This window comes from Clarias gariepinus, chromosome 6, assembly GCF_024256425.1.
Source record: "Clarias gariepinus isolate MV-2021 ecotype Netherlands chromosome 6, CGAR_prim_01v2, whole genome shotgun sequence".
In the NCBI taxonomy this organism is placed as follows: domain Eukaryota; kingdom Metazoa; phylum Chordata; class Actinopteri; order Siluriformes; family Clariidae; genus Clarias; species Clarias gariepinus.
In genome coordinates, this window is record NC_071105.1 from 32172499 (window position 1) to 32199366 (window position 26868).

Sequence of the window (26868 nt, forward strand, 5' to 3'; positions counted from 1 at the left end):
TTATTTTTCTTCTTAACCCAGTTAAGACGCTTCTGATGTCTCTGGTTTCACTCCTTGTGAAGCTCTCCCAAAATCTTCAATCAGCTTTGCTGGACAATTTTCTTAAGCCTTCGGTCATCCCTGCTGCTTGTGTACCTTTTCCTACCACACTTTCCATCAATATGCTTCAATACAGCTTCTTCTACAGTTCTCCCTTCTTGAGGAGGGTGTCGATGATCATCTTCTGGACAACTGTTACGTCAGCAGTCTTCCTCATGCATTTATTGAACCAGACCAAGAGATTTATACTGTATGAACAGTAATTTATTCAAACACGAAATGAAATATTCTAATATTTTGCGGCACTGGATTTTTGGTGTTCATGAAACAAAAAGCAAAAATGTCTTAAAATATCTTACTTTACATGCAATGACTTTAGAATAAAGAAGTTTCACAATATTCTAATTGTTCAAGACACACCATCATAGTTTTGCAAATTGCTCATTCTGGAACCTGCTGTTCAAATAAAACAATCATGTCTGAGGTGTAAAAACTCACTTTGTTTCACATCAGGCCACATCGCACCATCCTGCTATTAATTGCTTTCCTGTAACAGCACACCTTGACGTGTTTTCTCCATTACATAATGAAAAGTCCTCAGTCTTTAGGTAATTTTGACTACACCATCTTTATTTAGAGGGGAAAAACATCACCCTAACAGCCTGTAGAAGGGCTTAAGATTGAAAAAAAGAGATTAACTCAGCAGTTAAAGATAGAATCAGGGACAGTTGACACCCTTGACATACTTTTGCTTTCAGGTCAATGTTGTACAGCACGATTAAAAAAAAAAAACTCTCATTCATCTGGCTCTACCTTTTTTTTGCTTCATCAGTTACCACGACCAAACTGAATATGTTATGCTCGGAGGCCTTAGGAGCCTGTTGCCATGGGAGACGGGGAGAGTTACAAAGCCTACAAGGACGACTTTTCGGAACAGAAGGAGAAATAAATAAAGAGTGATGAGATGATCAGGTAAATTCCACATGGATATTAAAACTAAATCTGCAGTAAGACAGTCAGGCAGGCAATCTCTGAGTAGTGTACTATTTAGGAGGAGTGTGAGACTGCGATTTTCTCAAGAAATTGCTAATTAAGAATCCCCCAAAATTTTTATTACAGTATTTAGGATGCAGCCTGATTAGTACTCAACTGTGGGTGTCATTTAATTATAACGTGATCTGAAGAAATCTTTTTGTAAATCATTTGCAAGAGCATTTACACAAAGAAAGTTGATGTTCATTTGTTTTTATTTTATTAATTAGATACAAGGAGACACACTAATCTCCTTCGAACAGGCACTGTATATAGGGATTAAACTTTAATAACACAAATTTCTAAACCACAAGTTTAATGAACATATAATTTCATTCTGAGTAAGAATAACCTTTGAAACGGGAATAAATTACGAAGGTAAACTTGGTGGGTGTGTGGTACAGTAACAAGTAGCTTGTTTTTGTTTAGTGATTTATTTTCTACATTCTACAACAATACTGGGGATTTCCAAACTATAAAACAACACATATGGAATTAGGTAATTACGTAACAACAACAAAATAAAACAGTTAGTTGTTATTTTAAGACACAGAGGTCAGCCTTTCTGTAATAGTTCTTGCAAGAACAGTATTGTCAAGTGCATTTGCAAAATCCGTCGAGCACCATAATGAAACTCATGAAGGCCATCCCAGGAGGGCGAGACCAAAACCTACCTCTGCCGCAGACGAGAAGTTCATTTACAGTTATCAGCCTGAAAAATGACCAATTAACAGCACCTCAGATTAGAGGCATTATGAAGTCTTTACAGAGCAGAAGTAGCAGAAACATCTCACCATTAACTGTTCAAAGGAGATTTATATATATATATATATATATATATATATATATAAATCTGAAATTATTTGCCATTATTTGTATCTAAACTTAAGAACAAATACAAGTTTATTCTTTATAAAGTGCATGATGTAATCATCCTTTAAATAACTTACAGTATCGTTTGTTACTCATCATACTGAAGTGAGAGTGAAGTGACCCAGACGCACTGTCTATGGCTCATTTCTGGAGAGCATACAGAGTCCAAAAAGGTCCGTTTGGTTCAGGAAAACAAATGTAAAAATCCCAAGGGACAGTCACAACAATCTCTGCTTGTTTTGCCGTTGCTTGTCTATTAGGTAATGCAGGCCTGTGATACGGATCCGAGCTTCCCAAAAGTGTCACAGCAAAAACTCAAATTTTGACCGATCGATATGGCATTATTTAACAGATATGCCAACACCAATCCAACGATAGCTTTTTAGTCAAACACTGATTTAGCACGTCTTTTTCTGGTTTAAATACAAAAACCAAGACATTTAAAGCACTAAAAGGTTTCATATCTTACTATTTTCTTAACAGGCTGACAAACATCTCAGAGGTCTCCCGAAATGCGTCTGTTAACCCTCCAGATGAAATCCCCCTCAGATAATGCAGTTCTCATACAGCAAACTCCCATTATTTCAATCCTCCTCCAATTTTCCATGTCAATATCTATGTAAATGAACTCATGCTGGGCCAAACCCCACCAGGAACTACGGAACTAAGCAACTCAGCAAGTCTAATTGGCTTGTTTAAGCCCAGGACAACATAAGATCGAAAAAGGACAAAAAGCATGGAATGATTTGTCTTTTTTTGTTGTTGTAACATTTTACACATGAACAACTTAAAGGCCTGAACAGTGAATTTTGGATATTAGGTCCCCTTTACAGATGAGCTGAAGGCTCCTATCAAAGCAACCTGGTCTTCACCAACACCTCAGCAGGAAAACATTAATGTAGTAATTTGGGCACTAGTAATGAGTTTTCTGGGAATTTGCACATTAACTTTTGCTTTAAACTTGATAAAGCCATTAGCCAACTACAGGGGACACGAGAATCAACTCTGGAATCACTTTTTAATTCTTGACTTACATGCAGGTTTTTATACACTGACCCCATACTGTTTGTTACCTTATAGTTACTTAGGCGTAGAGACTTTGAGGTGGCGATCCTCCGTCACAAACGGTGCTTGTACTGTACGTTGAGTCAGTACTTTTGCTCCGGGAGTGACTGTGAGGTGGCGTATACTGTGATCTCATACTCTGATCGTGTCACAGTTGTTTCTTGTCGAATGACTTCAGCTTCGCCATTCCACTTATTTTAGCTTTACAACTACAGCTTTCATGTTCTAGACTAATTACATGTTAACTAAAATATTTATAAGCTTTTTTTGATGATCGTGGCTTACAACTCATGAAAATTCCAGTTTCTAAAAATATTTAAATATTTTTTTAAATCAGTAAAAAAAAAAAAGATTTACAAAAAAAATATATTCTTTGGCACGAATTACTGCATCAACATGGCATGCTATAGAGGAAATCAGATTTTTTTCCGACATTTAAGAATCCGGCAATTTTCATGGAACATAGATGCAGTAACAAAAATAACACCAACAACTCCCATTACCATCACCAAGCAGTTTAAAGCACTAAAATGCAATAAATGCATTAAAACTTTTGCCATGTAACGTATCTTTATCCTTAAAGCAAAATTAACCAACAATGACCTAATGACACAATTCGGTCACACAAACTTACTCAATTAAAATGCTGCATTTCTGCAGTCCTGCAAGGTATTATGACGCATGTGATAACTTGTTTCATGAACAACAAACGTCAAGGTGGCAACACTAAGTCAGGCTGCATCACTCCAACTGCACAGTAATTAAATATAATCAATTTATCTAAAATATCACATCCCACCGCCGCTATAGACAATAACATTTTACAGCAGTGTCGGGTAAATTTAAGCATCGCCAGAAACATCACATCATCTTCCTTTCACACACACACACCCATGGGTTTTATGATTTAAGCTTGTTATTTTTTCTTTTGACACCACACCTGCTGCATTCTTCAAAAAGATGCAAAAGGCATAAAACACACACAAATGTCGTGTTTCATCACTGCTATGTGATGCATAATAGTAGAAGCCTTGCTTTGAGGAATGAGGTGAAGTGTTTTAGCTTAGGACAACAACCTTCACTTGGCTGAGCTCAAAATTAGGAGGCAGGGATTGATTACAGCGAATCGATACGGATCTACTCGGACATCGTGTTTGCTTTGACTCGCTAGTGCTAATGAGCAGAGCGCTACCTAGATCCCTGAGCAAGACAAGGGGCAGAGGGAGAAGCTGCAGCAGTGGACTGCAGCAGAGGAAGAGGCACGCCTTAAACTGCAGACACGCCCACACACACACACACCAATTTCCATTCCTTTAATTCTTTAGGTCTCCTCATTTAACATATGAGGTGCCTATAAGTAATCCAACATAGTAAACACTCATGTGCGGGAGGAAAAAAAAAAAGGTATATTGCATGATATTTAAAATATTTCGGCTTGAACAATCTACAATCTTGAAGAAAAATAAAGAAAATCCAAAAACAAAAGCCAGATTTCTGGGTATAAACAAAAGATGTGCCTTTAAGAAAAAAAAAAAAAAAAAAAACCCACAACACTTGTTACCATGGTACACAATGTGCAGTCATATGACGCATGAATAATATACAGGTCCACAGCTTGAGTACTGGACAGATAAAATGAGTGGGGCTTTTATGTTTGCATTACACACTTTAAAAGGTGTTGTGGTTTGGAATGATCATGGTATTAATTGAGCATTTAAAAGTGCACAAGCTGGAGGTAACAACTAAATGAAATATTTATTACGAAAGACGTTTTAGGAGACATGATGTCCTGAAAATGACATCACAGCCAAAAGCGGGTGGCAAAGTCAGTGGGGGGAAATTCACCATTTTCCATGGAAAGAAATCTAATTGTGTTAGCAAGCTAATCAAGACACTAATTGTGTTTTCATATTTTACATCCACTCAAGTAGTGCAACTCAACAAACACCTCAACGAGCTTCTTCTTTTGTCTTATGTAAGGTCTGAACTAAGGTGAAGTAACTAGTGGGAGACAGATGTCTGCACACACCTGCACAGACACATACACACATACGCACAGAGATATTCAGCCACACAACCACGCACAGGGGAACAAACAGAACGAGAAAGATAGAGAGAGAGAGAGAGAGAGAGAGAGAGAGAGAGAGAGAGAGAGAAGCATGCATTACTACCATTCAAATGTTTTCGAATCTATTTTATTTTAAATTTTATTTTATGAATATTCTGTTTTTCAAGCAAAAACAGTGTCCCTTTTCAGTCAAAATGACATTTTATAGGTAGAATACTTAACTTATTACTTTCTCCCTTTACCCTGGCAGAATATAATGTGGGGAGGGGCCGGGGCCTTAACATCGGGGAGATAAACATCCACACAACTGTCAATCATTCTACATTCACTTGTTGACCGGCTTAACAAGTTAAAATGCAGAGCTCTTACACACAGGTTATGAGGTCTGCAGAGGGGGTCACGTACACACCCCAGCTCTCTCCGCATCACTGTCAACTGCTGCTGATTAAAAATCTGCTTCTGGAGCACGCAAATTCAATATCTTCCTCTCTACCTCTCTCTCACACACACACACAGTACTGACACAGCTGGGTAGGTGCGTCACTTCAAACCTGCTCAACTTTGTTCAATCTAACTAAATTAAAGTACATGACAGGAGAAACTTGAGACAAAAAACATGAAGCCCAGACGAGTTAATTCCATTAAAGACCATTAAAAGATATGATATTCCAAACAGCGCTCGCTGACATCGGCGAATAGTACGTTTCTAACGACTATGCTGCTCTACATGCCTCCTACAGTAGCTCCTGTAGAACCAGACTGAAGCACTGTAGTTTGTTTTTCCACTTCATTTAACACCATGGACTTTACTCAGTGAACCTTGCTATCATTTGTGGTCTGATCCTGGCGATAAAATTTGGTCCTGGGTTTGACTTTTTTCAGAACAAACCCTTGCTGAAAGTCAGCTGATTACTGAGGTTATATAAAAGGTACCGAATTAACCATACCATCATATAACCATTCCGTAACAAACCTTCATCACTGAAGAATATGACAGAAAAACAGTCAGGTCCACAAATATTAGGGCATTTTCTTCATACTGTTCCCTTCCCATCAACTTACGATGGTATTCCAGGATGTTTATCACAATATGTTTAACCCTTTGTAATGAAGTCTTCTCTTCATTGTTGCATTCAACATAGAAACGCCCACCTTCTGATCTGGGAATCTGGGAGATGTTTTTCTCCAGGGAAGGGATTATTGTGTAATCCGCAGAAGTTGGAAGTTTCCATCAGGGTTTTTCTGGAGTTCCAGAGCTAACACGAGATTTCTTTCCTTTTAGGAATTTACCAGACAGTTGATTTTACCCGTTTTAAAGATCGACACAGACCATACATGCTTCTCAAAATTTATATTACGTGTGAGAATCTATGTTAAAAATATGGAAATAAAATGTAAATCACTATAGAATAAAAGTCACTACAGAAAATACAATGTGTTACATAAAGATCAAAATAATTGATCCTGTGTACACACCTATCTTGGAGCAGGTGCTAATGAATATTAATGAGTATGCAAATGTAACATGTGCAAATTGTCATGTGACAAGATGACAAAACAAATAAGATGTCGGAAATCCAAACAAGTGAACATTTTTCTTGGTAGAAATAATTAGTAGTAAAATTCCGTCTATTTCTTGCGAGTTGACTCCGCCATGATGGTTGTTTTAAAGAAAGTTATAATGAGGTCTCAGGTCACATGATCTCAGCGCCACGGACGGAAGCATACTAAAAAGTACAGGCTGCACAAGATTTATATGAATATTTTTACGAACATCCTTCTTATTTATTGTGTACTTGTATAGTACTATCAATCTAACATTTTGTTTTTTCATTATGTCACTGGATATAACCTGTTTTTTAACATACTCATTTTCACTGTATATAATAATAATAATAATAATAATACGTAAGGCTTATTGAAAGCTGGCACTTGTTTATTTGTTTAATTTACTAAAAGAACTAAAGAAAACAATAGTTAAATCTACTCAATAAGAAACTGAATACCACTGAATACTAATAGATACAAACCAGGGGCAACACACCATTTCTGGTTTACACTGATCCGTCGGCTTTGGATGGTCTGTAATTCAGTGCACATACAGCTCAATGGAGCGATGACACAGCAAACAATGACCCTGAGCTAGCTCGCTCTTGGTTCCTGTCTAATTTAAAAAGCACAGGAGACCTCCATGGCAGTTCAGAACAGCCTGACTTGCCATCGTCACGTCTCAAACAACCCGGGTCGATGTTCTCTCAGACACTGTTGCATGAGAGTGGTGTGTAGGGCAGGGCGCCGGGTCCTTAACCACTCATCTCTACTCTGTGCCTAGGAAAAAGAAACTAATAACAGTCTGATTACTCTCTCTCACTCTCTTGCCTGCTTTCAGTGTATGACATCTATCCCTCCTCTGTTGAACATGATCACTAATTGAGCAATGCATGACATCCATCCCACCACGTTACATATATTAATCACTTAATTGCACAATTACTATATTTAGTGCAGCTTGCAAACAAGAGGTCAATTCAAAGACAAACAATACAGCGTTAACATCTGTTCATCTATCTGTAAGGAGCAGCTCAATGTAGGATGAACAACATCTGAATTAACTACCTCTCAGAAACCGAACACGATGTTGGGTGCACAGAGGCTAACATAACACAGGAGCTAATCACCACTCAAGGACAAAAGTGGCATCATTAGCATAGACGCCATCTGCCCTTGAGCCTGACCAACGACTTCCAGGTTCGAGAGCAGTGTTTTGATGAGGCTGTGATGAGAAACTTTCAAAGTAATTACATTCCTTAAATACAGACCTCCAGACAAAAAAAAGGATAACTGTGCCGATGCTAATGCAATGCACTAGATGGATGCAAGGCATTGTGGGCCAGACATGATGTCAAACTATTTATTTTTTTTTCTTATTTTTTTTAAATAATGAAAAAATAACAGTGTTAAGCTGACTGTATGTTATCAATTTTTTTGAAAACTTAATTACTTAATAAAAAAAAAATTAAGTACATTTTGTTTACAAAAATTTGTGCGGCCACAAAACTACTATTAAAAATAGTTTGGTTTTATAAATGTTATTTGATAACCTGTCATTTGTACACATCTGCTGTAAAAAAAAAAATAAAATAAAATAAATTAAAAAATAAATAAATAATAATAAAATATGCATAGATCTCCTTATGCAAATTTGTATTCAGCTGCTGGTTCGGTCACTAGTTGACAGAATCTTTGGACTTTAGAGCAATGGAAAAAAAAAAGTCATGTGGTCTGATGAGTTCAGATCGACCCTATTCCAGAGAGTTAGAAGGTTGCACCAACCTTGCATAGTGGCCACTGTACAAGCCTTTGGACGCTACGTACTAATTAATTGGTTAGGTTTAGGCTCAACAACGTTGCATGGCAATAAAATTAAAATCAGCAGTTGACCTGAATGTAATGAATGACCAGCTTATCACATCTATGGAGTTTTCCCTTCCTGACGGCACAGGCATATTCCAGGACTCAAATTGTGAAAGAATGGTTCTGGAAGAGTGAGTAATCACTTTCTTACATGAACTGGCAAATATATTGTGTGCTGTAATTAAAGCTGTAATCAAAGGTGACTGAATGAAATTTTAGAGCGGGTGTCTTTGGGCAATGTATACTAGTATTTAATTTCGGTTTAATTGGTTTCCAAGAATTAGCCAAAGAATCAGAGGGAAATATAAATGCACTTTCAAAAATGTTAACGTCACCAGGCTGGTAAAAAAAAGAGAGAGAGAGAGAGAGAGAGAGAAAAAAAAAAAAGGTTATTGAACAATTTGGTATTTCTTGGACAACTCATCATGGTCTTTGTGTTCTGGTGTAGCATTAGACTAACACATCAGAATAATAAGCACTTTTGGTGCTTGGACTCCTAATTAACAGCTTTTATATCAGCAAAAAAAGCTGCTCCAGTCAGCCCTTTCTTTTTTTAAACAAAATGCCGACTGTGAACATAACCTCAACAATTTGCAGCAGCATTTTACGAATCGTTAGAAAATGCTCTCAACACCCAGAACTCAGAATGTAACATCTTTTTTTTTTTTTTTTATGAAAAATAATGGCACTCTTCGGGTTTGACAAAAAAACCCAAGAGGTTATAATATGGACAAAATTCTATCTTGTGATTGCAAGGCTCGCAGTATCGGTATCACACTTATAAAGCCCTATTGGTGAATCCTAAATGGCCTGCATTATCTGCAACAATCTCTGGATTGTGTGCAATCCATAATCTCTATAATCTTAGTTTTTCCTAGGCTGAATACAACACAAAATTAAACACGTATCAACTGGTTAAGGGGCTCAGATGTACATTACAGCACTCTCATATTTAGCATTTTATGTTATATTTGCAGCATGCTGTGTTAGTAAGCAGAGTGCTTGAAACTGTATAATGAATCAGACATCAGAGATAATCAGTGCTAATAGTAATCAATGCTGAACAACATCCAGCTCCCCAAGGCCATCCTCATTATGTAGATGATGAAAAGTTCATTTTAATGTTGCACAATTTGGATTTCTTATCACTATTTTATAAGGATGGCAGTAAAGAAAACTATCATATTCGAAGTTAGAGATCAACCTGCAAACGATTTTGTGAAAATCATGTGATGCTTCTTAAGCAGACAGATGGAATCTAGCTTATCAAGTGAACTCAGCAAAAAAAAAAAAAAAAAAAAAAAAAACATGCTACTTTACAGACCCCTGCACATAACATTTGCTACATTTTCTGCTCAAACAAATTCCAAATGTGTCGAATTAAATAATATTTGTTTGCAGGCCTGTGGATTTGGCGTAATAGTTCCACACTATTGCATGGTAACCTCAGCCAGTCAATAATTTCAGCACGTCATTTTTCCAGCATGGTGAGTCACAAAGCATTTGAGAATCAGGCTGCTGGCTCTGAGGAAATAAGTCCCCATGGACCGAAGATGACAACACCCAGAACCCGGACTGCCATGCGGATAATGCTGCAGTGAGCAAACCTCATGAAGAAATCCAGGTTCAATATGTCTAGGGATAGGTTTGCATGTTGCAGCATTTTTAGCGTGTGAGCATAGCAAAAGCCAATTATATTACAATAACAAACATATGATGCACCCTGTTGGCATAGTTAAACATTTATATAAACCAGTAAAGCAGATTTCTTTTAGCACCATGCACCTCGGTGCTAATGATGGGCTGTGTGCTCGTGGCCGAAACAAGGATGGCTTCTGGTCGGGCCTAGCCTTGAATAATCAATCCTATTGTGTGTGGGACACAAAAGGCACAACGCTTGTGAAAACATACAACCTGCCTATTGCATTGTCTAAATCTAGACTGAATTGGATGTCCAGAACATGTAGAAGGAGGTAGAACCATCCAACAGTGTGATCACAATAATATAATACCAAGGCCCACAGTGGGGATGGGTGGTGACTTACTGAACCTTTCCCCTTAACAACAGGGTTAAAGAACCTTTTTTTCTTTACATAAAGCATGTTCTCTAGAAAAGGAAGACAATGGGGGGCAATTTGCACTACTTACGCATTCAAGAATTAAATCCACATGCCAGAGCTAATCTAGTTTATGAGGTGTAAACCCTAATTATGCTAGCTATATTGGAATGTTTGTAGGTTGTAGTGTGCTAGGCAAAGATTATATATATATATCTGTAATATTCTCACGTTGTTTGTTTGTTTAGATACCTTACCAAGCCTGAAATGCGTACAGCTACTATGTGCCTACTAGGGCTTTGAGTCACATCATAAGGTGGGGAGTGTCAGCTTAGGGTGGGTCGAATAAAATGCAAAATGATTTGCTTGCTGCCTGCCTGCGAATTAATCGTTAATTGAGTAGATTAATAATCTACTCAATTTAAGCATGAAATAATCAAATAAAGCATGTTAATTTTAAAAGTGGTGCCAATATATGTGGTTTCAATGATGATGATACCAAGCAACAACAAAGCATCGATAATGCGAACAATGAAAACAATACCATAAAATAATCGGATGTTTTTTGTTTGTTTTTTTTTCACCTTCGTTTCCCGGACATCCTGCTTCGTGCCCTCGGGATACCACTGCACGCGCACGAAGCCCCTACCGAGAGGCCATGTCCGGGGCTCCGGTCCGCCGTTCTCAGTATCCGAGCTCCCGTGGACGCGGCCGCCGCCTCCCCCGACTCCTCCACCTCCTCCTCCTCCTCCACCACCGCCGGTGCCGGTGGTGCCGCCGCCGCCGCCGCCACCACCGCCGTCTCCACCGCCACCGTCTCTGCCTCCGCCGCCATCAAGCTCCTCATCCTCGTCCTCGGTCCAGTCCTCCTCTCCGTGGATCATTCGCACCAGGCCAAAGCGGAGAGAACCGCGGTGCCGACCCGACACCAGATCATGCGAGAAAAGCAGCCTCTGCGCGCCGCCCGCCGACGGAGACAGAGCCGCGGAGGGAGGCTCGGAGCCCGGGCTCACGGCTGGAGAAAGGCCCGGAGTCGGACATGGAGAGGATGCTGCGTCTGCTGCTGCGGGGTCCGCCATCACGGCCTCTGCTGCTGCTACTGGCTGAGAATAAAGAGTGAGGAGAGAGAGAGAGAGAGAGAGAACAGGATCGATGGGTGATTGTGGGGGGGAAATGCCAAAAGAAACCCGTAACCAGGGGACCGGCACGTGTTTACGCCGATACGTAAAGGCTCGAGCGTTGGGGGCGCGCGCGCCGGCACGCGTCTTTAATACAAAACAAGCAACGGCGCCACCACGATGCGCGCGCACAACACTCGCAGCGTAATTTATTCGCATCAGATACTGTTAGAACCTAAACGAACAAATGCATAAAAATACTTACAATAAAGTAGGATTTAGCATGATTATTACTATTCTTGTATTGCTGTTATTTGTTGTTTTTAATGTACAATCATTATCTTGCGTTTATCATAATTATTATTATTATCATTACACATACATATCATTACATATCTATCTCTTCTGATTTGAACGCTAGGTGTAATACGTTTGTGGTCGATTTTCTCCTAAACACGGCCCTGGACAAATCACGTGCGTCTAATTGGTCAGTTTCGTCTCGTGCAGGCGTTAACACTTCCGACCTTTCACAACCCCGTTAGGTGACAACGGATACGCTAACGAATCCACCATCTTGGAGGGGTTAACTTGGACAGACAGATCATTTGGAATAGAAATGTGTGGTTCGCACTGTCGCCCTGCACCCCGAGAGGGGACATTTGACCGCCCCTCTCCCGTGACCCTGTATACAGCATAAAGTTGTATAGATGACGATGATGAATAGAAATAGATTTCGAGCAAAAACTTATTTTTCCCTGCCCAGCATTTTATCATATTAAAGGAACAAGCTGTTACATTTAAATAGAAAATCTCTGAACGACTGTATAGAAAATATTTTATTTGAATGAGGAATTTAGGATTTAATGCCTATGACGTACAGAGTAACTTACCTAACAACAGTGTCAACGCAGTAGTTAAGGTTACTTTTTTTGTATGTTTGTTTAATGTTTTATTTTCTTGCTTGTTTTTTTTTGTACAGTAGAAAACTGTTAAATGTCGAATATGTATATTTAAAGATATCTTTCTGAATGTATTGCTTAACGTTATTAACCTATGCTGATTTTACAGACGCTAACGTTATATCATACCTATTCTCTAGTATATTTCCCCCGTATAAGTCAACGCAATACATTCAAAGAATAAAAAATGTAAAGGTATTTAGACCAAAGTAAATATACTAATACACTTACAGTTAATTCTGGATATCGAGAAATATTATTCCGTGAAGATACAACACGGCCGCTGGGTGGCAGTAACGTTACACCATGACGAGCAGTATGCTATAACGGCGGGTACTGGTCTCGTTATAATTTAGAGTTGCCAGATTGTAATTGTTTCCCCTTATTCCGTAAAAGGTAACAGCAAAGGGATCACAAGTTGCTTATGCTAAGATTTTGTTCGAGTGCATATAACTTTGATTAAGACCAGTTTGTGTGGGAAAATGAGTTGTGTGGCAATGGGCTCACTTTAAATTTATTTATGAAATGCACCATTTATGATAATTTTTTTTTTTTTTTTTTTTTTTTTTTTAAACACATTTCTTTCAAAAAGTTGACAGTTCACAATTATACCCTGAAAAATAAACCCTGGACATCGTCTTTCAGCAGTCCATCATTCCAGTGTAGATGACATCTCCTAAAAAATATACTTGCAAAATAAATTGCTAGGGAAGGCAGATGGAGAGAGGTTTCAAAGGTTAGGTCCAGAACATATTAACATCCCTCTTCCAACTAAATTTAAGTTCTGCAATGTGCAAGCAGCAAAGTAGGTTGACTGTGTCACAGTGTCACTTGCCCTGTTAAACAATCAACATGCCATGCTTGGTAGTGTGTATGCCCAAATCATTCAATAGAAACCAGCAGAAGCATGGTAAAGATTTAGGTAAAGAGCATCCCAGTAGAGCACAAGTTGGAAAGGGGTTCTTGATAAACATTACAGTCTGGTCTTGATGATTCTAACTGCCCTAAGAACTCTTGAAGGTTTCTATTCTGCAGACATCAAAAAAGTCTTTGGTCTCACACTCAAGCACAATCAAGACTGTTTAGATGAAAGCAAACAAAAGATCAAAAATTTATGGCGGATTTATGGAAATTATGTACCTACTTCATCTGTCACCTCTGCCTTTGCACTGGCAGTGGTAAAATGCATTTTGAAACTTGTTATCAGAAGACAAATGAAAAAGACTGAAATTGAAACTGTCCAAAGTACAGTAAATTGGTCTTTTTAGCGATTTCAACAAAAAATTAGTCTAGAACAACAAAGACACCAAGATTAATGTGTACATGATGTCACGCTGACACCTTCCTTTATGCTTCTAGAGCACCGCCAACAGAAAAAAAGAGATTCAAGGACCTTTTTAATGCATGGTTTTTACACCAATCTTTGCCACTGATCTGCTTTAGCTGATAATCATGAGGGCTGGAAACACACTGTTCAGCAGGCTGTATCCTCCATTCAAATGACCTGTAGAGCCAGTACTAAGGAAGAGAAGAGGCAGAATAACCATGCAAAGACATCAAAAGACAACCGTGACCAGACCACTCACAGCCACCAGCAAGCCACTTTCCTGGTCTTCCTTCATAAAAACAAAGCTGAAGAAATATATAAAATCTATTACTGTAACAAAATAACCAAAACATGTAGATGTTTAAAATGCAATCATTCTCAAGGTTTATCAGATTATCACATTTTGCACAGTCTGGGTCAGTCTTGAGTGGAATGAGGAAAAGTGACTTCATATACTGCATGGGTGTACAGTACAATGTAATCCAGAAGCCACATGATGTGGACAAGAAGTGACACATGATGCAGTGATGGATTTTATGTGCATTAAATTGTGCTTTTATAAAGCATCGTAAGAAGCAGGGAAATAAAGCAGATGGAAAATATAGAATACTACTTACACATGCTATTCATGCAGACATTGCTATTTTGCATAATGTGTTCAACTAAATTTATAGATTGATATTGACATACATTACCGTTCAAATTTTTAGAACACTTTCTAACTCCATGATGGTTCCTGATTTTTATTTCTTTCTACATTGTAAAGGAATGCTGAAGGCGTCCAAAAAATGCATTAATCTCCTTTGAACAGTTAATGGTGAGATGTGTCTGCTACTTATGCTCTGTAAAGACTTCATAACGCCTCTAATCTGCGGTGCTGTTAATTGGTCATTTTTAAGGCTGATAACTCTAAATGAACTTCTCGTCTGCGGCAGAGGTAGGTTTTGGTCTTGCTCTCCTGGGATGGCCTTCATGAGAGCCAGTTTTATTATGGTGCTTGACAGTTTTTGCAAATGCACTTGACAATACTGTTCTTGCAAGAACTATTACAGAAAGGCTGACCTCTGTGTCTTAAAATAACAACTAACTGTTGTTTTTCTTGTTGTTACGTAATTACCTAATTCCATATGATATTTTTACTGCGGTTATTGCTTAATTATATTACTGGATTTTTAGAAAAAAGTGGTTATGAATTGATACTGCTTTTAAAAATTAATCATAGACTGTCACTTAGGCCAGCACACAGGATTACTGTATATACAATATTTAAGCAACATCACTTGAGACGGAGTGCTGCTCTGTTGGATGTCAGCACGGCTGTGATACAATCATAGACACCACAGCTGATAACCAGCAACTGAGCAAAACCTCAAGTGTGAAATTGCTTTCATGCAACAGGTCCACAAACACCATTTATATCAACAGACTATGAGTTTGTTTATTTAAGTACAGTCGTTATTTAGTTATTTAGTTATTTTGCGATTGTCAGTGTAATTAACGGGTAAAAGAAGTTTTAAATTCTTACTGGTACTATGTAGCCAAAACATATTGCATTTATTTTGCTTTAGAATATCGATTCCATTAACTTTTGTGTTCTGGGGTTTAAAGCGTTAAATGGAAAGGTAGTACACTAGACTGTAAAATCACTTGTTTAACACACCAGGTACTGCCCTTGATTAGGAGTTACAGATGCATTTGGGACCCAGAAGGTAGTTTGCTGTGTGGCTTGGCTTAGCCAATAAATAATACAACACAAACGGTTCAGAGACAATTACAAATATGAGAAGTGTTGTTTTGAGGTGATAACATTGTCAGATGTGTTTTCTTGCTAAAAGTGCTTTTGTGACTGGTTTTGAATGTGAGTTTATATATATATATATATATATATATATATATATATATATATATATATATACACATATAAAATTAAACATATAAAATTAAACAATTCCTCTCGTCCAATCAGTGGGCCTTGACTCATGCAGACAGCTGTTCTCTGAGGATTGGTGACTGCAGTCGCTCAATAGTTTAGAAGTGCAATTTCCTCCAGTTTTGTACCAGAGCCTTTGAAAACGAATTGGAGTGCATATACTGTAAACTTAAAGGCTTAACTTAAAGGTCTTAAACGCACACCATGACTGCAAAACAATTCCTGCTATCCGTTATCAACCAAATGAGGATGGCTTCCCTGTTAAGTCTAGATCCTTTTAAGCTATTTCCATCTCAAGGAGTTTTTCCTTGCCACTGTTGCCCTTGGCTTACTCATCAGGGACAATCTGATCATTTTGATCATTTTGATACATATTTTCTCTATTATTTCCCTAATTTTCTTTTGATTTTGTGAAGCTGCTCTAGACAATTCAACTGTTAAAAGCACTATACAATAGAAGTAAATTGAATTAAATTACTTGGTTGAAACTATCTGGTATAGAACAGTATATTCTGATGATCATCACAAATTTCACTATCTACAAATAATGTAAATGTGTGTACTGGGGATGAAAATTAAAGCCTAAACAAATGAAAATTAATCCCAAATGCCATTATTGACAAAGTGGCAGCCATTGTGCTTTAAAATAGTATATTAATATTCTACTATGCGTAAATAGTTATACGTAAACATTTCACATCCATTTAACCATTTTGCAGTAAGCCTGCCAGGAGATTTCACACACTTTACCATTTAGCATAATCCTAGTGGGGAAAAAACACACCAGTGTAAATATGTAACAGACAAAATACAGCAAAAAGGTTTGTTTTGTTTAGTTATTCAGTTTTAATTGCATCGAACATTTGGCACACCCACGCACAATGTGACAGCCGCGCCAGGAAGCCTAAGCCGGCTATTAGCGGTGACTAAGCGCGGTTTAGCGGCTATAAATGCGCTCACGCGCCGCGCCGCAGCTCACTTTCCAACACGCGCGGCGCTCGAGACAATTAAGTCACGCGCTCCTGATCTCCGTACTATACAACACAGATTGCAATACGACACAACATAAAAACAACACTCGATACACGTCGAGAACTTGTACGACTAGTTAGGCTTGCTGAAGAGTCAAGTTGACATCATGTCCACGGTGAGCGCGCTGCCTTTCTTCAAGCCCCTCCACGCGTCCGCGTCTCCCGCGAGACAGCGGCGTCACACACTTCCGGCCAGCGAGTTCCGCTCCCTGAACACCGAGGATGCGATCAGTGTGTTCGAGATCGAGAGAGAGGGTGAGTTACACCACACACATACACACATACACACACAGTATTATAGCTTCATAGGCATTTAAATATATTACACCCAGTTTCCTCATTTATCTTACTTTTCATCCAAGTTACAAACCTGAGGTGTTATTAAAGGATTGAACTTTATTTTAAGTAAAAAAAAAAAAAAATGCTGTAATAGCTGTAATAAATGTTTCTTAAAATATTGATATTTTAATCTACCTGAGTACAACAAAAAAAGTAAATGCACTTCAGACACATTTAAACATGATTACATTTTAAATATGCTTTTATATATTAAGTAATGCATTTAATATGATTTAAAGGATGTATAAATGTATAAAAAGTATGAACTTTTTAAAAAGTACACATATCTTTAAAAATGTAAATTTTCGCTTTACAAAGTATATATTAGTTTGGTTTTGGTTTTGATCCCCATCCATGTTGTTGAGTTCATTAGGCGGCAGTTTCCATCATTTCTATATATATATATATATTTTTTTAAAACAAGGCCAGATTGCTAGCCCAATTACCAACCCTCCTCATTTCTCCCCCCGGGGTTTGGAACTGGGAACCTGGCTTTGTTTAAAAAAAACAACAACAACAAAAAACAAGCATATAACATATATGGAACCTGTCGCCCGATGTGCTCAACAGCATGAGATGAAAAAAATTATACAAGTATATACATACTTGCTATATACAGTAAATACTTATAGCTATACAAATACTTTAAAATAAATAAATACTTTCTGTAGCAGTGGTGTTTTTTACAAAGTCAAATTGCTAGCCCAACACCCAACCCTAATAATTTATAATCTGGGACTGGCAAAAGCAGAGTGATTTTGTATCACAGTGCCAACCCAGTAGTGGCCGGGCTCAAACCCCTGACCCTCCATCAGAAAACCAGGGCCTCAAATGACTGAGCCACCACTGCAAGAATAATTGTGTAAAGTAATTATTTATAAATTTATAAATTATCCTCTACAGGAAACAGTATAGAGAAGGAGCAAGAAATAACAAAAATAAGTAAATGCTTTTTTGTTATTTTGTGTAAAAACGACCTGTTGTTTAAAATGCAAAACAGAAATATCTTTTCTTCCAAAAATCAAGTTTCTCAAAATTTTCTGACTAAATAAAGACATTTAAATAAAGTAAAAATGATTCTTTTAAACCAAACAAAACACATTGCCTTAGCACATTTTTGTTCTGCAAGATACAAACAACATAAACATATGTGTTTTTTCCCTGTCTAAAACACTCATTAAGCTATGTGCTCTCCTTAGCGTTCATCTCAGTATCTGGTGAGTGTCCACTGCATCTGGACGAGGTGCGTCAATTTCTCACCCTCTGCCCAGAGCTGTCCCTCGGGTGGTTCGTGGAAGGCAGGCTCGTCTCCTTCATCATTGGCTCACTTTGGGACCAGGATCGTCTTACCACAGTGAGTGCTCACTCCCACTACAGGAAAAAGCAGCAAATTTAAAACTGTCAAGCCTGTATTTAAACAGAAATAGAACATTTTAGGATTACAGCACCCACTGCAGATGACCAGGGTAAGAAATTTAAGCCTCGATCAGTCATGGTTTCACTTTCCCAAAAGGATTCTGCATAGAACCAACCATGCAAAAAAAAAAACACTGAGGAATTGTATTTAAGTAAAATTGTAGGTAGTCTCTTTTTGAATTAAGCAGTGTACAGGGAATGTTCAAGTCAAACTGGGACTTTTGATTTTAACCTCTTGCTATACAAATAATTATTGATTTGCATACCTCTTTTGTTAGTTTTGAAACAATTTTAAGTCTTGAGAAATAAAATTCCATATGAGGAAGAATGACCATGGAACAAGATTTTTGGGCCACTTTACATAATTAATGATTTGGGAAAGATGTCTACGGACATTTAGAAAAGAAGTATCCAGTATCAGTAATTTGTAACAAATGTTTCCACTTTTTGGTTTATGACCAAGCTGTTTTTTCATTTAATATTAATACAGGCAAGTCCACCACCCTGACATCATCTTGCATTGTTAACATACTCTGTCACTCATCTTAAGATACTATTAGGTAGTAACCATATCCTCTCGTGTCTCCCGCTTCTTACAGGAAGCTTTGACGCTTCACAAACCTCATGGCACCACGGTTCACATCCACGTGCTTGCGGTGCACCGTACATTCCGGCAGCAGGGCCGAGGTTCCATCCTGATGTGGCGCTACTTGCAGTACCTGCGCTGTCTTCCATACGTGCGCCGTGCTGTCCTTATGTGTGAGGATTTCCTTGTGCCCTTTTACCAGAAATCTGGCTTCAAGGTTCAGGGCCCAAGTGAGATCACTGTGGGGCCGCTGACCTTCATGGAGATGCAGTATGCCGTGCACGGTCATGCCTTCATGCGCCGCAACAGCGGTTGCTGAGTTCAAGCGGCTAACGTTATTCCTCTCCTTACCCCAGATGACAAAGCAGGGTCGAGCAGGAGGCTTATTCTGCTGGGGAAGTTTTGTTGCGGCTTCTGCTTCAAGTGTGGGTTACGTCTGTGGTGTCACTAGGTGTTTGTCTGCAATTAATGTAAAGTTGATATAAAAAAAAGAAAGGATGAAAGTAAATGATAAATAAAAAAATATCAATACATTATACCTTCGTAAAGGCTAGATTAAGTTTGATATTGTGAAATACATATTGATCATTTCATATCTTTAAAATTATCCAGAAGAATATGTTTTTGTGTCGTTTACATTTAGAAATGTTAATGTTTATCTTATTTAAGTATTATGTTTTATTTTTCTATCACATTTTTTAAAATAACCTGTTGGTAAAAAGAAACAGAATAGAAATCTAATGAAACAGTATTGGGGTGGTTGATATGGTATGGTTTTAATTATAGTTAAAACAATTGATCACCATATTAGTATTGTATTGTCGTGTCCCCCTGCCCTACGTAGTGTCCTGTGTGGTTATAAACAGTCCCTTGATTGTTAACCTGTAGTGTTTATTCAGCCTTGTTGTTAAATGTCTTGTGCTTGCTCTAGATGTTTTGTAGACGTATTAAAGCAGCATTGACTTGACACCCTCTTACTGATCTCTACTAAATAGAGACCAAGATTGACTGATCTGAACAAATGAACATGTGCTCTGCAAAGGACAAATCCTGTCCTTATGAAAGATATTTTCAGACCCATAGGAATTGCTTAGTATTATTTTTCCCTTCCTCACATCTAAAAGACTCTAAAAAATGACTTAATTAATATTTACTTCTGTTTAAAAGTTAAGAAATGAAATGCCAGGCAATTCTTTGATTGAAGGACACATGCATACATTGTATTAAGAGTAAACAGCTTTATCTGCATTAAGGAGCATTACAAGGGGATTTGACCTCAGGTAGCCTGTTTATGTGATCCAATATTTAAAAGTCACAGAATTTATTAACCCCTTCCCACCCATGCACACATACACACGCTGTGCATATATATGAAACATTTTTTTTATTTTATTATTTTGCCTTTTGTAGTAGACATCCACCACCTTTGCCTCGTTGAAGTCTTGAATCAAGACATCTATGATTTTGTAAATGTTTTGTAAATATAAAAAATAAATAAATAACAGATTTTCAATGTTTTTGCTGCTTTCTTTTTTTTATTTTGTAGAATAGTGAATAAATGGAAATATTGAAAAATTAAAAAAACTTCCTCTATTCAACATAGTACATAGAAACCAGACATGTACTGTAGATACAATAAAAAGATCCACAAATGAAAGTTTAGACACCCTTTCCTTAGTAAATATAATCTTTCCTTAGTAAACATATTTAAGCCTTCATTGGCATACTGAAACCTGATTGGCTCTTATATCCTCTGGTGAACAACCCTGGCCAAATAATGTTTCTTTTAGCTCAAAATATCTTAATTAAATACCCCAAAACCTTCCCATAAAATTAATACTTAATCCCCTCACCCCCAAAAAAACTGATAAAATCTCCAACATTTCATGACTTTTTAAAAAAAATAATATTACAAGGGTGAGTCTACACTCTGGTTATATTAAAACTTTTTCCCTTGCCAGCATTTTTTGTTCAAGGCTCCCGTCTCCCCAGTCACCGCTGTGCAGGTGTGAACATGTTAGATCAGTTCATCTGTAACTGTGGTGTAAAGAAAAAAAGAATGGCCCACTTGTGTTTCGCACAAAAAAAGAGCAGCTTGCAGTAATTCGTTCATTTGTTTTTTTTGGACCAATACTCTATGGAAGGTAAAATTTTCTTTAAGAAAATCATTACCCAGACTGTGGGTAATTCTTAACTAACCATCATATGTGATTATTAAGCATTAGTGATTATTCTTGATGTCCACACATGTAATTTAGAAAAATATTGGAATGACATTTATTTTAAGAAAATTTAATGTTTAGTTGTTCATATAAATATGACAAATTACATGAATCAGTTGATAAAGTACAGAAATTTGGTCCATTACATTTAGTGCACAACATTACATTTTCAGGTTATCAAAAAACAAAAAAAACATCCATTCTTTTTGTCTTTATGCATTTATAAGGCACAGTACAATTTTACTAAAATAGAAAAATGATTTCAAACTAAAAACATAACAGCGGGTTGATTTGTATATTTTTCAAAAGTGATTACTAGACATATAAAACAATAGAAACACAGTTATGTAAACATTTGTGTCCATCCAGGAAGTCAAGTGCTTCTTGTTAGGCCACAAAGAGGGCATTCCGTTACTTGCAGATATAATTAGTAACCTGTACAACACAGGCTGGAGCATCCAGTTCTCATATACAGTACAGTGCTGTGCATGTCGGCCATGTGACAAAGAAATGTTCGCAGTGTGTCTTCTGTCATCGGATTTGTTAAACAGCAGACGCTAATCCAGCTTTGCTGCATCGAGCTGGTGATTGAACATGACTAATCAAAGCCTGCTGTTGTGGGATCATCACAATCAGATTATAATTCATTATGGTCAATGGATTCTATGTTTCTAAGCCAGGCGCATACTGAAGCCGCAACATTTCATCACCAGACATGAGTGAGAATATTGTCCAGAATGTTCTATGCTCAGCTAATAATATTTCTAAAATGCTTGCAATGACTAAATTTTATAAAGTACTTTGAGAGTTAGGAATCCCTCATATCATAACATCATTTTAAGATTTTGCTGAAGCTCAGTCAAATTATGATTAAATATACAAAACTGATTAGGAATTAACTAGATTTCGGAATGCTGTTAAAGGAAAATAATCAACGGCCATGTGGTGGTACCACCCTGATGTTGATCACTTTCTAATAACACATCCCATTGTGTTTTGATCAAGCTAGCAATGTTTTATTTATTAATAATCAACAAGTGCTACTTTTTATCCACTCAGTCACATTTAACTCGTGGAAGTTTTAATCAGACCTTGCTTTGTTTTCTCTTTCAATAAACAGTATAATCATCAAATCTTGTGCTGACTCTGGAGACTCCTTACAAAACATTAAACAAACTTCAACTTTTATTATTATTTGTATGGTGTGTCCACATACAATTCCCTGTGTAAGTCTTTACTATGGATGTTCAACATAAGCATATTAGAACATGAGCATTTACATAAACCTAGCAGCCAAAACTAATGTCAGAGTTGAGTCAAAAATTAGCTTGACATTAGTTTCAGCAAATTCTGGGAAAGTATAATATTGAAGTGAACATTTTAAGGCCTTATTACTTAATCTGACAACCTAGGGAACAATTGGGAATGAACAAATCTCATACTCAGCATGTTAAATAATGATGGCTAATAAGCCTGTATCCTGAAAGGAATGCTTAATTTCCAATTTAAAAGCTACTTTCGAAAACAAACAAAGGTTTTTTCATATATATAAAATATATCACTATGATAATATCAAAACCTGAGGAAATGTACCATTACTATAATATGAAATGTTTAGTTTGGGGTACGTATGCAGCCAGCATAACAAATTCTTATCAGCTTCACAAGGAAAAGGCTGTGATAAGTAATTTTTATCTATAAAGGTACTAGTTGGCCAAAAATGTGAACACCTGACCATCATGCCCATATGTTGGTTCCTCCTCAGACTGTTTCCACCAAGAGACTAAAAATTCCCCTTCATTGGAACTAATGGTACCAAGCATGTTCCAGGATAATGTTCCTGTCTACAAAGTGAGGACCATGAGAACATGATTTGCCAAGGTTGTAGTGAAGGCTTAGTGGCCTGGACAGAACTCTGACCTCAACCCCACTAAACTGAAATCTGTAATTTGATCGCATACTAGTTTGATAATCAGGTGTCCACAAACCTCCATTTGGTACCACATACTGTAGTGTACCTAATAAACTGGCATGTCTATTAGGAGAATCTTTACATTTCTTGGGCTGAAGTTCATGCAAAGGCAAGACTCTAATAGGTACAGTATAAGCAATTGACACGGAAGTAGTGACTTATAGACACACTGGTCATATTCAATTCAATCTCAGACCACTGACATGTACCGCAAGGGGCTCTACCTCACAACAACATGGACAAGCTTTCAGTTCCTGAATGTTAATATGTAAATAATATCAATGTATGACAAACATAAAAGTACACTTATTTCAGACCATGTCATGATTTTGCTCGTTTAGTTCACAGTTCACAGGTTACAGTGATGATTCCATATAAATCTTCAGATGCTTGTTCTTAACATATCACACTAACAAGAATCTCAAATAGATGGATTAGAATTTTTCCTTGCTATGACCTTGACGTAGTTTGGATCAATTCCAAAATCCACCACTAGTCCAAGAGGCATACAAAGTATTCTGCAACTTTCCTTGTCACTGAGTTTGTACACTCAAGAGTGCATACTTTGTACCTTTTGTTTCTATTTTTTATGGGAGGATACATTTTAAGCAATTTTAGATATATAACTGGATCTTACATCAGGTTTTGGAATTGGATTTTAATGAGTAAACTACGTATAAGAGATGTACCAATGAGAGTGCCACCCCATTACTGCCTCTCATCTCCAGGTTACCCAGTTGGATCCTGCACTTGGGTTACTGTTTCACCTGTTCTCCACATGGACAAAATGTTTCTTGTGGGCCTTCAGTTTTTTCACTGACAGACTGGTATCCCTTAACTCTAAATAAAACTATGAATAAATGTAGATGTGACCCCCAGCCAATGAACCAGAATGTATTCATGTGCACTTGCCTCACAGAGTGTGTTCCAGGGATAGCCTCTGAACTCATCCTGACCCTAATCAGCAGACATTACTGAAGATAAGTCCATAATTAATGCAATACCACTTAACAACTCAATATAGGTTTGTTAGAGATTACGTTAAATAATCCTGAAGTGTTAACTTAATCTCCATCATGAGATCAGGAATGAATCCTGAAAAAATAGACACAAAAGGCATAAATTCATTATCATCTACAGTGTAACAACATGGCACCCACAAGCCAAATCAAGAAAATTCTAGCTTAAGGCAAGGTTGTCCAAGATGAACCTGGACGTAGTATTTAGTGTCATTATGAAACTGTGCATGATTATAAATATTGTACCTAAAAACTCTTGCAGTAGAAGTGAATCCCAAGAGAACTGCAATAATGCCCAAAACTTTATCAGTAGTCTTGATGTGGCATTTGTCATTCGGCTTTTCTCACCCATCACTTCTTAGTTCAGTACTTGGCTTTCAGATATGCATTATTTCGTACCATTTGCTGGATTAGCATGACCACAAGAACATGGCAACCAGTGCACCACACAGTCAATATTGTAGTGGCCAGGACTCACATGTTAGTTGTCCTCTGATCATATGAGCAAAAACGTTCGCGGGTTAGTGGCCAATAGGGTCATTATCGTAGCGCTCGCAGAACTTGCTGGTGAAGGGGATGCAGGTAAGATACTCGAGCCAGGTCCAGTCGATGGGGTAGATGTAGAACCAGACGATGAGTGAGGAGAAAAGCCCCATGTACACGAGCAGTGACAGCATGATGAGGATGCGCTTGCGGTACTTGTCGAAGGTGCCAAAGGTGACGTAGGGCAGGAAGGCGAAAGACAGCAGCAAGCCACTAAGGAAACCAAAGATGTGAGCGATGTTGTCTATCCACGGCAGCAGACCACAGAGGAAGAGGAAGAGAACAAGGCCGAGCAGCTTGAGGAAGGCGTTCCATGGCTTCTCCAACATCTGCCAGCCCTGAAAGAGCTCTACGAAAAGGCACGCTAGCAGACCGAACTGAGAGCCTGCTGGACCCACCTGCATTACAAGGGAATAAACAGAGAATGAGAATTTCCTGATGTTTTGTATTTTTTTTCTTTCTATATCTCTTGTTTCTCCCCACATTATTTTCTTTCACAATGCCTTTCTTTATTCCATTCTTCCATTTTCATCTTCTTTGCTTTATCTACTTCCTTTCATGATTTTTTGTGCAATTCCTTACTTCATTGATTCCTCCGCTTCCTCAACTACTTGTCTCCCAACTTTCTTTTTTTCTGAACTCCTTGTTCTTTCTCTTATTCCTCTCTATTATCATCTGCTTTCTCACTATTTCTCTCCCTCCTTACATCCTTAATTTTCTTGTCTTCCATCTTCTTTTTTTATTCCTCATCACCTTTCATTTAAACCTCCTTCTGTCTTTCACTCATTCTTAACTTCCTTTAAACATTCTCTGCTTCCCTTCTCCTCCTCTCCTTCCTCCTCTCCTTCAGCCTTCCTCTTCTTTCATAACTACTTCCACCTTTCTCCCTGTAGACATCTCCTTTCTTCTTTCGACTCTTCCTCACCTCTTCCCTCCTTACTAAATCTCTCATATTCCTTAGCTTCTACCTTCTTAGTCTTCTTCTCATCATTTAACTGTCCTCACATCCTTTGATTTTTTTAAATTCTTATTTCTTCATTCCTTCTTTTCAAAGATTACCGACAAAACCTTGTGTACAACATTGCAGGTGTGCGCATGTTGAAGCAAATAACCATGACATCATGCTTATGTCATTAATGTTTATAACGTTAGTATTTTGTGATAATTGAACAGCACAAAGCCAACAGGGTTACATTAAAAAAACAGATGCAGAGGTTGTTGATTTCTGAAGTCTGCACAAATGGGACACAAAAAAAAAAACAGTAATCTTTTGTTGATAGTGCACAGGGTTGAAGGGTCAAATGGATGACCGTCAATTTGCTTTTTTCCCCCTGGATAAAACAGAACAGCAATTACATCCTAAAATGAAAACAAATGGAAATGGCGGCATTGAAAAAAATCTGAACATAAGGTAATTGACATGTGCACTAATCATGCAAATGGAAATAACATCTGCTTAATGGAAAATTTATCCACTACTGCATAAATCAAACAGCACTAGTGATGCTATTAATCCTTATTTTCAACACTTGCTTTTTAAAACCTTCTTGCTGTCCTTTGCTGTTTTGTCTTCATTTTTCCTCAGTCCTCATTTCCCCCATATTTCTTATTGTTACTTTCCTCCTTTGGTCCTTTTTTTTTTACCTTCATTATTTCCCTTTATTTTCATCATTCCTTATTTTGACCTTGAGTTAACAAGAACTTTATATTACATCACAGCTTGTTTCCTTTTCACTCTCTAATGAAAGAAAGGTTATGTGAGTGCCCTGCGACGGACTGCCACCCTGTCCAGGGTGTACCCCGCCTTGTGCCCCAAGCCTCCTGGAAATGGCTCCAGGTCCCCGTGACCCTGAATACA

The 26868-nt window shown here is 37.7% G+C and overlaps 3 protein-coding genes across 7 annotated transcripts in view; 1 reads left to right on the forward strand and 2 right to left on the reverse strand.

Moving 5' to 3' along the window:
• ube2o (ubiquitin-conjugating enzyme E2O) overlaps nt 1-11823 on the reverse strand; it is a 36173-nt gene extending 24350 nt beyond the window's left edge. Inside the window, exon 1 of the mRNA XM_053497821.1 lies at nt 11133-11823. Coding sequence (XP_053353796.1) covers nt 11133-11627 — 495 coding nt within the window. The 5' untranslated portion in view covers nt 11628-11823. The remainder of the gene's footprint in view (nt 1-11132) is intronic.
• Nucleotides 11824-16894: 5071 nt separating this feature from the next.
• On the forward strand, nt 16895-19769 carry aanat1 (arylalkylamine N-acetyltransferase 1). The gene is made up of 3 exons (XM_053498974.1): nt 16895-17168; nt 18452-18606; nt 19268-19769. Exons 1-3 carry the CDS (start codon nt 17021-17023, stop codon nt 19571-19573), a joined length of 609 nt encoding a protein of 202 aa, XP_053354949.1. The 5' UTR covers nt 16895-17020; the 3' UTR covers nt 19574-19769.
• A 4783-nt stretch (nt 19770-24552) lies between these two features.
• Nucleotides 24553-26868, reverse strand: part of LOC128526534 (inactive rhomboid protein 2-like) — a 32123-nt gene continuing 29807 nt past the window's right edge. For 4 of the 5 annotated variants that reach the window (XM_053498473.1, XM_053498471.1, XM_053498472.1 and 1 more), the window contains one exon: nt 24553-25408. In XM_053498473.1, the coding sequence (XP_053354448.1) occupies nt 24989-25408 (420 nt within the window). In that variant the 3' untranslated portion in view covers nt 24553-24988. Of the gene's footprint in view, nt 26860-26868 lie in introns of all 5 variants that reach the window. The other variant, XM_053498476.1, reaches the window with a different exon arrangement.